The following is a 12,756-nucleotide window of genomic DNA, read 5'->3' as shown; positions in this document are numbered from 1 at the left end:
CCATGGGTTCTAGTGTTATGAGAGAGGAAGAAAATAATTTCCCTATCTTTCTCCATGCCATAAATAATTTTATACACTTCTGTCATATCACCTCTTACTCATCTTTTCTCTAAACTAAGAAGTCCCAGATGCTGCAACCTTTCCTTATAGGGGAGTCACTTCATCCCCTTGATCATTTTTATTGCCCTTTTCGGAACCATTTCCAATTCTGCAATATCCTTTTTCAGATGAGGTGACTAGAACTGTACACAATATTCCAAATGTGGCCACACCATAGATTTGTATAACAGCATTATGATAATGGCAGTTTCATTTTCAGTACCTTTCCTTAATGATCCCTAGCAGAGAATTTGCCTTTTTCGCAGCTGCCGCACACTGGGTTGACATCTTTATCAGGCTATCCACTACAACCCCAAGGTCTCATTCCTGATCAGTCACTGCCAGTTCAGGCCCATGAGAGTATATGTGAAATTAAGATTCTTTGCTCCAATATGCCTGTCTTTACACTTATTTACATTGCATTTCATTGCCATTTTACAGCTCATTCATTCAGTTTGGAGAGATCCTTTTGGAGCTTTTTGCAATATTTTTGTTTTAACAACCCTGAGCAATTTAGTATCATCAACAAACTTGCCTGATCTATGGCTATGCTGGCTAGGGCTGGTGGAAGTTGGAGTCCATCAATATCTGGAGGACACCATGTTGACTATCCCTGTACTAATTGTTCCCCACTGCAAGTTGATATACACTAGATTCTTAGAATGGGAACTGTTATTATGCCTGCTATGGGGAAATGCCATAGAAAACAGCATCCCCAAAGTGAGTTCTCCCCCTCACTATTACAACTTTCCCAAAATTTTTAGGGAATTCCAACATGTGACATGACATGCATCATGATCTCTGCACCACCTAATGTGATACGGAACACAGAAGCTCACACCACAATCGGGTCAGGAATCTGTGGCCTAGTTGTTGTTGGACTCCAGCTCCCATCAGCCCCATCCAGCATGGCCAGTGATCAGGGATGGTGGCAGCTGTAGTTCTGGAGGGCCACTGCTCCCCCACTCCGGTTCTAAATGTTACAGAGGAAAGGCAGAACTCTCCATGGGGATTTCATTTTTTGAAGCACACCCAGAGTTGGTGTAACATCAGTTCCTACTTTCAGCACTAAAGTGTAAGGGTGGCTGAGAGAGAACCTATTTTGAGAACCAGCACTACGTGGTTAAAATGGGCTATGTGAGAAGCTTCCATAACTTTGAGCCTTTACAGTACTAAATGCATAACTGAGAGGAAATCAGGACACATGAATCAGGTTTTTGGTTAACTGAAGTGCTTGTCAGGAGTCCACACAATTAACAACTGCTTATCCCCCCCCCAGGTTCCCCTCCTGGCCACATTAGGTGGGGGAACATCTGTAAATGGGAACTTCCCTACACTCTCAAATTGTCCTTAAGGTTGGCAGCCCTATGCTATCAGAGCTCCCAATTAAGTGGAGAGCCTATGCACATCAGGTTCCCATTTGCAGAGTGTATGGGAATGAGAACTGCAGGTATGTGAGGTTAATGGGACTACTCTCCCTTCACCACCTTTGGAGTAAATGCCTGAAAAGGCTTCTCTCTCTCTCTCTCTCTCTCTCCCTCTCCCTCCATCCCCCTCTCCCTCTCCCCCTCCCCCCATTCAGGTAGTTCAGTTTTAGTGTTTATTGGGCAGTTCCAAAGTTGGGGTAGAGAGAAAGTGGGGGGTGGGGCGGGAAAGAAACCTCCAGGTGAGCAGAAATGTTTATTGAGCCCAACATGTTTCATAATCCTTCTTCAGGGGAACTCTTAGGCGCAACTAAATTTGTGATTCTGGTCTCCCATTCCATGGGAGTGGGGCTGTGATTGTATTCCCCGACCCCTTGTTTCTGAGGTTGATTTTATTTATTTATCATTTGTATGATGATTGGTACATTCTGCCTTCCAGGGCTAATTATAGGAATGTGAAACTTGATTGATTTAGAGGCACAGCTACATAATCTTTAAAAATGTAAATGTACTGCCTTCGAGTCGATTCCAACTTATGGCAACCCTATGAATAGGGTTTTCATGAGGCTGAGAGGCAGTGACTGGCCCAAGGTCACCCAGTGAGCTTCATGGCTATGTGGGGATTTGAACCCTGGTCTCCCAGGTCGAAGTCCAACACCTTAACCACTCCACCACATACATCCAAGTTATTTCACACAATCATTTTATTGCAGGAATGAAAACCATAAGATTATGGCCTAGCCTCACAGGGAAAACTGAGATGTGAATAATGCTGACAGGGACATGGATGTAATGGAGGAAGAGCATAATCTTGCTTGAGAGCCTTGCTGACCAGTTCTGCAAGGGTTTCAGGCAGTGTTGTGGTTATGGGGCATGAGCTGCATGTTGGAAAGTCCCCAGCTTAAACCTCAACTCATATCACTGTGATATGAATGTGAGAAATGTCTACTTTGTAATGTAGGGGTATCAGCCTATCTTTGGAAACGTATCAGCCTATTTTGAGGAAAGTAATATATACATATGCTTTGTACTTATATAAGTACAGTAATACCTCAGTTAACAAAGTAGATGCATTCCTGGACATTATTTCTTTAACAGAAATTTCAGTACCAGAGGTAGGGATAAAAGAAAGAATAGGGATAAGTTCCTACACTTGCTCATAGGTGGTGAGGGGGCAGCTTCACCATGGGCTTTAAAGGGTGCCTATCTAGCACCCACCCATTCCTCCTCCTTCCCCCTCCCCTCCTTTTCATCCTCTGAATTGTTTTGGATCCTTCCCTCTCCAGCCCTGGGAGAAAGCAAGACATTTCTTTAATGCAAAGTGGTCACACAGGCTTATTGGTTTTACCTTAGCAAAGCAAAGGCTTATCCCATTATTGATAGCAAAGTAAAGACAGAGGCTGGTCAGTTTCACCTTAAAGCAAAGGTACAGGCTTGAAAGTTTATCCATAGCAAAGCTAGTCAGTTTTACCTTAAAAGAAACCTTCCTTAAAAGAAGCTTCTTTCCTGGAGGATTCCTTAACTGAGGTATTACTGTATAGATAATTGCATGTAGCCCTAGAGAGTGGCTATGCCACGCTCAACTCACATTCCTAGTGGGGAATTTTTTCAGTCCAAGGGCAACCTTCAAGGGGCCACATGCCAGTGGTGGGCGGAGCCAGAGGCAAAAAGTCAGCAGAGCAAGGAATGTGAATGTTACCATTGTACAGGTTTAAACCTTTGTACTATACACACTTACACATTCATCTCCATCCTCCATTGAGACAAACAAGAAACATTTCCACTTGTCAATAGGGAGAGTTGTATGGAAATCTTAGTAGTTGTTCTTCTAGATCTAAAGACAAATGTCAGTTCAAGTTGCAAGAAGTATACAATTAAAACTGGAACATTTTGCATTTCTTTATGGCAGTTTACTAAGACAGCTGCTTATTTTCCTGCACACTGAAAATCTGAAATTACTTTGCCATTCTAAAATTTGTCTCCAGTCCCCATTGCCTTCATAATTAATTGGACGCCTAAATATAGGATTGCAGTTTTGCCAATGCTAGAGTTTGAAATTATGTGAGTGTGTATGTTTGTTTTCTGCTTAGCAAACAGCTTTGTGTTTGTGGCCAAGACACTGATGCCTTTGTTGTTTGGCCTTTATGGGTACTGAATGATTTAAAAAAGAAGAAAAAGAAAAATCTGCTTCTGTTTTGAAATGGCAAACATTCACAAGCCCACACAATCTTTTCACTTGGGTTTCTGCGTAGGCGTATGCATTTGCTTAGACTGTTGAATCATCATGTTGCACTCTCCCTTTCTACCCTCCTGCTGGATTCAGATGTTTTTAGCAGTAGAACATGTGCTTTGCATGCAGAAAGTCCCAGGTTCAATCCTCGGCATCTCCAGGTAGGCTGGAGAGCCACTTCCAGTCAGCACAGACAATACTGGGCTAGAGGGACCAATGGTCTGACTCAGGGCTTATCTAAACGGAGCAGGATAATCCACGGTTTCCATATTCGGTTTGTCATCTGATAGTCCTCACTTTGCCTTTTAGTTCGTTCTTTCCCAATTAAAAAAACCTGCTTTTTTGCACCCGCACACGCAGCGGTAAGACCCCTACATTCTTTTCGCTTTTTCCAAGTTCCGCCTCTAAAACCTCTCCCTATCAACCAATTGGTCAGCAAAAAAATGACGTATGCTCCTCTCCCCCTTTGCAACGAAGCACAATATGGCTGTAAAGGAGTTCTCGCCTCGAAGGAAAGGCTGCTGGTCGGTTTCACGCCTGCCTTGTTTGTATTTGCGATATTATACTTAAATGAATGTATGCTTTTCTGCCTTTATTGATATTTAAGGAGATACACACACTGGCAATTGCACTTATTTCTCCAAAAAAGCAAGAATCGTGTCACCCCCCCCCCCCTTCTCCCTTTCCTTCCCAGGAGAATGAAATTGACAAAGCTTTCCGGAGCAGTGAAACCAACCAGCAGCCCTTTTCTTGTTTGTATTTGCGATATTACACTTAAACAAATGTATGCTTTTCTGATTTGAAGCAAAAACCCCAGCGAGTAAAAGCATTCCGGAGGCAGGCTGAAACTGACTATCTCCCCTTTCTCGCTTGCTGTGCATTGCAGATCTCACCCAGAGCAGCCACCCAGTTTGCAGGCTGGCAAAAAATAAAATGCATCTGCGCAGTAGTTGCAGACTCCCCCCAACACCCCACCATTGCGATGATTGGTTCAATTTTCCCAGGCTTATTCTTGCACATGCGCAAAAGTGCAGATACGTGATTGGCTGGAATGAGGAGAAGGGGCAAGGGGAAACGCCCAAGAACCGCCCATCAGCTGTAAAGTCCGTGGTATTGCATCCTAACTCCTGAAGACACAGCGGATGATTCCCGATTTTAAACAGCAAATCGCATTTTTGCCGGTATTGCAAGGAGCGGATTTAACCCGTGAAAATGCGTAACAGCGCGAGACGTCATTTGGACGACCGAAAAATAATGGACACACATAGCGGGCATGTCACACATTTTGCAGTCGTCTGGATGAGCCCTCAATGAGCATCCTATGCTCTACTGCTTTCCCCCCTGGAAGTCCTTCCTCCATCTGCTTTTCCCCACTTGAAGAGAAAACATTTCTCAGATCCCCAGCTTGGGAAAAAGAAGCCTGGGGAGCGGTTGCAGAACAAAAGTGGCAGATATACCTCACTGCTGCTCTTCTACAACTGCCTTGCCATTTATTCCCTGCCACTTTGCATTTTCTTAGTGGTCAAAATGATAAGGTGCAGAATCCCATGTTCACCACCCACCCAGGGCTACAGCACAATCCTATGCTCAAATCTGCAGAGAGTGGTCCAAAGGCTGTTTTGGTGGGCAAGACATTTCAAATGTTAGTTCCTTATGAGTATTTGCAGTATAAGGGATGAGGGGGCAGGGACCCATATGAGAGCAAGTTGCACAGAAATGGCCATTTGAACTGGGTATCAGAATAGAGAAGCTCACATAAGCTCCTCTAGTGATCTGGAGGTAAGGTTCGGGGTGGTCCAAAAGCTATTTTGGGGTGCAGAGGTATTAAATTCCAAGATCCTCATTCAGGATACATCTGCACTTTTGAATCAAATAGGGAATTACGAACCATCTGCAGCTATGTGGGGAAATAATCACCTGTAATTCATTTCTCAGGAGAGCCAGTGTGGTGTAGTGGTTAAGGTGTTGGACTATGACCTGGGAAACCAGGGTTCGAATCCTCACAGAGCCATGAAACTCACTGGGTGACCTTGGGCCAGTCACTGCCTCTTAGCCTGAGAGGAAGGCAATGGTAAACCACCTCTGAATACTGCTTACCATGAAAACCCTATTCATAGGGTCGCCATAAGTCGGAATCGACTTGAAGGCAGTCCATTTCATTTTCAGTTCATTTCTCTTTGGAATACATTGCTGCTAAAAACACATGAAGTTTCCTCTCCCAGCCTAATGGGAACATCAATAGGTTTGGCGCTACTCAGTGGTTAGAAATCAAAATGCAGGTGGAACAGGACCTGATATTTGAACCATTTATCTGTTTGGGAAAAGTCAAAAGTATTATTAGGAAAGTCTGTCAATTATTACATCATGCCATTCTGTCAGAAATCCCACACTTGATCAATAACTATTCTTGTTGTTGCACTGTCTATAATATAACAACAACCATTATTTGTTTCTCAACCACCTCGGGGAAAAATGTGCTTCTTAAATATTTAAAAGAATTGTACCTAAGGACTTAAAACCTATTTTAAAAAATCCACAGATAGAACAAAAACCAAAAGACCAAAAATAGAGTTGAAGGAGGAGACAGCCAGGCAACCAATATAGGAAGGGTGCTAGGGAAGGGGGAGAGGGGGTTCAACTCCAATGAGATTCATACTTCTCTGTGCTGAGTGATTCTGTGCATGCCCTCTTGTTCAAGGACTTAAGAAGCATCTTCCTGGATCATACCCAAGGTTCACATAGTCCAGCGTTCTTTACAGGAGGCATTAGGTGGAATTTGGTCAGTGGACTGCAAGCCTTTGTTGAAGACCAGGGATAGACGGCATGTTGCCTCCCTGATGCTATGGACTACAGCTCCCATCCTACACCTCTGCTAGGTGGCTGAGGCTAACCAAGAAAGTTCACACAGGAATCATCCATAAAGTGCATATAAGGAAGAGTCATGAACCTCTTGGCTAAATTTATCTGGAAAGAAAACTAATATCAAGGCACCAAACATCCCATTAAAATCATTTGTAAGTATTATCCATTTGTACTGATAATACTTACAAATGATTTTATGGGAAGCTTGATGCCTCATTATTAGCATTCCCTTCAGCTGAATTTAGCTCCTTCTAGCCATATGGAAAGAATTAAGAGTCATATGTAAATGCTGCTGTTGTCTGTAACAGCAAGAGCTTTATGTGTGACTTCTTATGTGGGCTTTTTCACTGTAACAGTTGCAGTGTAAAATAAATGCATTCCCTGTTATCCTAGCAGCAAACTTGCCAGCCGTGCATTGTAGTGGCAGGGGTGCTTGGCAACCCTTCTGCTTTTGCAGTCCTGTGCAATTAGCAAATACAGAAGGCTTCTTGAGCTGCTGATGGCCTGGGAAGGGCCATGCCTCAGTGATAGAGCATCTGCTTCTCTTGCAGAAGATCCTAGGTATGATCCCCGGCATCGCCAGGTATGAATGGGAATGTCCCCTGCCTAGACCCCTGGAGAGTTGCTGCCCAGCAGCGATGACAATATTGAGCTAGATGGACTAGTAGCCTCAGTATAAGGCAATTTCCTATATTCCTATGCCTGCGTTCAGTATAGTATGTAGGCCTAATCTAGCATAAATCTGAGAAACTAGTTCAAAAATGTCTGTCCTTCCAGCCTGGTCACAACCAAGTCATAGAATCATAGAGTAGTAGAGTTGGAAGGGTCCTATAGTCCAACCCCCTCCTCAGTGCAGGAATCCAAATTAAAGCATACCCGACAGGTGGCTATCCAGCTGCCTCTTGAAGGCCTCCAGTGTTGGAGAGCCCACCACCTCCCTAGGTAATTGGTTCCATTGTCGTACTGCTCTAACAGTTAGGAAGTTTTTTCTGATGTTCAGCCGAAATCTGGCTTCCTGTAACTTAAGCCCATCATTCAGTGTCCTGGCCCTCCTCTGTGTGACAACCTTTCAAGTACTTAAAGAGTGCTCTCAAATTTCCCCTCAGCCTTCTCTCCTCAGAGAGCCAGTGTGGTGTAGTGGTAAGGTGTTGGACTATGACCTAGGAGACCAGGGTTCAAATCCCCACACAGCCATGAAGCTCACTGGGTGACCTTGGGCCAGTCACTGCCTCTCAGCCTCAGAGGAAGGCAATGGTAAACCCCCTCTGAATACCACTTACCATGAAAACCCTATTCATAGGGTCGCCATAAGTCGGGGTCGACTTGAAGGCAGTCCTTTTCCATTTCTTCTCTCCCCAAGGCTAAACAAGCCCAGTTCCTTCAGTCTCTGCTCATAGGGCTTTTTTCCAGTCAACTGATCATTCTTGTTGCCTTCCTCTGAACCTGTTCCAGTCCCTAAAATCCATCTAAGAGCTAGGGTTGCATTTAGATTAGAAGCTGACTTTTAATTTGAATTCAAAATGAGTAGTGCAAACAACAGGGTTTAAAGATTTTGTCCTAATTGCACAATTCTTTGTTGTTGCTAGTAATTTGTTTTAATTGCATAAGGGGTATCCTGTATAATGAGAGATTTTACTCATATTCCATTTTTGGGTAAGGTAATAGAGCGTGTGGTGGCCTCCCAGCTCCAGGGATTCTTGGATGAAACAGATTATCTGGATTCATTTCAGTCTGGTTTTAGGCCTGGTTATGGGACGGAGACGGCTTTGGTCGCCTTGGTGGACGACCAACGCAGAGAACTGGACAGGGGAAGTGTGTCCCTGTTGGTTCTGCTGGACCTCTCAGCGGCTTTTGATACCATCGATCATGGTATTCTTCTGGGCCGCCTTGCTGGGATGGGACTTGGGGGCACTGTTTTGCAGTGGCTCCATTCCTTCCTGGAGGGACAAACCCAGAAAGTGGTGCTGGGGGATTCCTGTTTGACCCCTTGGCCGTTGGCCTGTGGGGTCCCTCAGGGCTCAGTTTTGTCCCCTATGCTATTTAACATCTACATGAAACTGCTGGGAGAGGTTGTCCGGGGGTTTGGGGTTCGGTGCCATCAGTATGCTGATGACACTCAACTCTGTTTCTCCTTTCCACCTAATTCCAAGGAAGCTGTCTCAGTTTTAAACCAGTGTCTGGCATCAGTGGTGGACTGGATGAGGGTGAACAAATTGAAGCTTAATCCAGACAAGACAGAGGTGCTCCTGGTCAGTCGTAAGGCGAATCAGGGAATAGGGATACAGCCTGTGCTGGATGGGGTTACACTCTCCCTGAAGACACAGGTTCGCAGTTTGGGTGTGCTCCTGGACTCAGCATTAAATTTGGAGTCCCAGGTTTCTGCAGTGGCCAGGAGTGCTTTTGCACAGTTAAGATTAGTGTGCCAACTGTGCCCGTTCCTTGAGCCGTCTGATCTGGCCACGGTGACACATGCATTAGTTACATCCCGTTTAGATTACTGTAATGTGCTCTACGTGGGGCTGCCTCTGAAGACTGTTTGGAAACTTCAGTTGGTACAACGTGCTGCAGCCAGAATGCTAACTGGGGCTGGTTACAGGGCCCATACTACCCCCCTGTTAAAAAAGCTCCACTGGTTGCCAGTCTGTTTCTGGACACAATTCAAAGTGCTGGTGATGACCTATAAAGCCCTATACAGCTTAGGTCCAGGCTATTTATCAGACCGTATCTCCCTGTATGAGCCTGCCCGGGCCCTGAGATCCTCAGGAGAGGCCCTTCTCTCAATACCCACATCTTCTCAAGTATAACTAGTGGGGACGCTAGTTTGACCCCCAGGCCTGAGGCTCTCCACTACTCTCCTACAGTTTGGCAACTGTTCTCCAGGTTTTCATGCAGGAATACGTATCTGAAGATGTTGAGGATTGAGCCTAGGACCTTCTGTGTGCACAGCAGATTCTCTGCCAATTGGCTCCAGCCCTTCCCCGGTGCCATAGAGATGGACGGAGTGAACATGGTTTGGATCTTGATGTCAAAGGAGAAATGCATGAAATTTGGACCTCATAATTGTGATGTGTAAAAATTATGCTCCTCTGTAGACCTTTTTCAGCTGTTAATACTAGGAGAGAGGCTCTGTAAAATATTCTTTTATGTACATTCCCTAATCATATTTGTTTTGTTATGTTTTTATAATGTAATAAAAATCTATTAAAAAAGAGAGAAATGTGCACAGATTTGTAGCATATCAGATGAGTGACTTTTGACTTTCCCTCCATTGTTTTACAGAAAGAGATGACAGCCAGGATGTGTCACTAAAGAACCACTGTTGAGTGAAAGAAAAATGCAATTTCCTGCTAACTGAAGAAGGCCTAAAGGACACACCAGCCCTTGCAGGCAAAACCTGCCTAGTTTAATCCTTAGAAAGCAAGAGTGTAAGGGACAGAAGATGATTGCTTTCACAGATACTTTCCACAGTTATGTATGCTCTTAACCCTAAAAATGCTGCTCAGTACCTCCTTGGAATGATGTGGATTGCTTGAAAAGAAAGGAAGAAACTATTCTTTTTCTATATTCCCTGAATGAGTGAGGAGGAGTTCATCAGACTGCAAAGTGATTCCATCCACGTTCCTGTTCTTAAAGCTTTACTGCAATTTTGGTTTCTCGGTATACTTTTGAAACTAAATTTATTGTTAAAAGTTACTAACTGTGGTTATAAGTACATTGTTGTCATGTACAGTACATGTTAAGAGCCTCAGCAGAGTTTCTGATTGCCTTTTCCAGACCACCAAACCAGCTTAGAAAGTAACTCTCAGCCTGTCTTTTGCCTAAAAAATAAATAACAATGCTGTGCATTGTTTGACCGGAAACTGAGATTAATATCTTAGACAGCAATCTTTGTTATCCAGAGCCCAGATAAAGAAGAAACCAGTCACCCAGTGGAACAGAGAAACTGCTTTTCCATTTAAAATGGTCATGAATTTCAAAACACCTCTGACTGTGTATGTGCTTTTCTCTTGTCTGTGTTATAGCTGTCTAAGATTGATACTTATAGATAAGGTTAACTCAAATATTGGAACCAAGGGCAATGGTCACCAGGGTCATTAGATCCCGGATAAAGACAGTGGGGCTTTCTCGCTACTTTTCTCTGGCAGCAAGGTCTAGCATAGCTGGCTCGTGCAAACTAAAAAAACCTGCCAAATCTGTTTTCACACACACACGTGCAGTATAAGAAGGCGGTTTTCCATCTCATGTAAGTGAGTTGCTGGAGAAAGGCCATAGAGAATGCTCTGGTGTGTGAGGTTGATGGGTTCAGTAATATTTTTCTGAATCTGGAAGAAAAGGTACAGTGTATGTGTGTGTATGTGTGTGCACACACACGCCTGCAGAGTCTATTGTGGGGGAAAGGGCTGTGGCCCCTACAGATGGTTTTGGATTACAGTGTTGGGTGGGGCTGATAGGAATTGTAGTCCAAAAACATCTGGAGGACCACAAATCCCCATGCCTGGCTTAGAGAGAAATAAATTAAAAAAGGAAGGCAGTGACTACTTCTGGGCGATGGCAATAGACAAATATTATGAGGCATAAAGAATTCCAATTTGTTGACACTATAAGCACCATTCAGACACACTATTATTGAAACTACAGTGACTTGCAAGGCATTTTCAGAGGGCTAACACACACACATGTGCGAACTGTAATTATAATGATTCAGTAATAGGTACACTATGAGACTAGATTCCATATTGTGATCAACTATGCAGCTTTCTAGACGTTCTTTATATTAGGATTGGTAATGCTTCAAAATACCACTGTGCCTCAACTATTTTTTTACTGAAATGTTTGTTTTCTTACACTTCTTTCTCTTACCAGGAAATTGGTGATTGGCTTGATTATGAAATTGGTTATATAATTGTATAAAACGAGAGATTTGTTTAAGGAAGGTATAAACTAGGATGGTTGTAAGGCAGCATTCACTAACAGAGCTTGGAAAAGTTACTTTTTTGAACTACAACTCCCATCAGCCCAATCCAGTGGCCATGCTGGCTGGGGCTCATGGGAGTTGTAGTTTAAAAAAGTAACTTTTCCAAGCTCTGAAAATGCCAATCTATCCCAGGGCTGGTTCAGAATTGCTGCACTTTGCATGTGTAAGGGATCTGTAGTCAAAAAGTTGCACATGTGCATGACTGGAGTGGTTATGTACATGTCCATTTCTTCTCATTACTTTCTGTCATCATTGGTTTTCTGTTAATATGAAAAAGCTCCTTGCTGAACACTGCAAGAATGATTAAGATGTTGATAGAACCATTGCATTTGAGGGTGTGTGTCTAGGCTCCTTCTGGGAGGAAGAGCGGGATATAAATTTAATAATAAATAAAGTCCTCCCTCTAAAGCAAATAGATAATCTGTCACCCAGTCTTCTCCAATGAAATTAATATCAATGACTTCAGCAAATAGCCAAGGAATATCCATGGCTAAGCCTATTAACCAGTATCTGTGGAATTTAGTCTAGTCTTTCAGCATATAATTAATTTTGGAGTTTATTTCCCCCTTGACTAACTAGTAATTCTCGCTACCCTGTTTAGTCAGGTCTTGGACTTTTTGAAATTTGATATTAAGAAACTAATTCCGCAAGAGGTAAAAATATAGATAGAACTGATAGCATGCATTAACCTTGCAGCATAATATACATTGAAAGATGTTGGGAATTTGATAGGCACATGTTCTTGTTCCCATGCAGTCTCAATACCAATTTTTACAATTAATACAAATCTAAGGGTGTTATTTTATTAAATGGTTGCATGCATGCAAGAATTACTGCTAGCATAATGGGACTTCCCCATTCACCCCCTATGCTATCCCCAAATTTGCTCTGGAGGGTTGAGGGAACATTCAGAACAGATTTAGGGGGTTCGTAGGGAGTAGAGGAGGAGAACATTCCATTGTGCAGGAAGAAATCCTTGCACTGACAGAACCAGTAACTTAGCACTATGTTGAATACAACCCTGTGTTATTTTGATTTTGAGTCAGAACATCTGTGTAATATTTTAAAAACATTAAATTGCAAATGGCTGATATGCAGTAATGATACATCACTTTTAAACTGTATCTCACTAAATCAACTTACGGTATATACAGACATACCTTTTA

At 43.2% G+C, this 12,756-nt stretch overlaps 1 protein-coding gene across 8 annotated transcripts in view; it reads left to right on the top strand.

The window, feature by feature from the left end:
• Nucleotides 1-10,596, top strand: part of MOB3B (MOB kinase activator 3B) — a 146,238-nt gene extending 135,642 nt beyond the window's left edge. For all 8 annotated transcript variants that reach the window (XM_061631403.1, XM_061631412.1, XM_061631439.1 and 5 more), the window contains exon 4: nucleotides 9,895-10,596. In XM_061631403.1, the coding sequence (XP_061487387.1) occupies nucleotides 9,895-9,924 (30 nt within the window). In that variant the 3' untranslated portion in view covers nucleotides 9,925-10,596. The remainder of the gene's footprint in view (nucleotides 1-9,894) is intronic.
• Nucleotides 10,597-12,756: the final 2,160 nt, after the last annotated feature.

The sequence above is a fragment of the Rhineura floridana genome, chromosome 1 (genome assembly GCF_030035675.1).
Source record: "Rhineura floridana isolate rRhiFlo1 chromosome 1, rRhiFlo1.hap2, whole genome shotgun sequence".
Classification (NCBI taxonomy): Eukaryota; Metazoa; Chordata; class Lepidosauria; order Squamata; family Rhineuridae; genus Rhineura; species Rhineura floridana.
The sequence above is the reverse complement of the archived record's forward strand: the minus strand, read 5'-3'. Positions and strand labels throughout refer to the sequence as shown.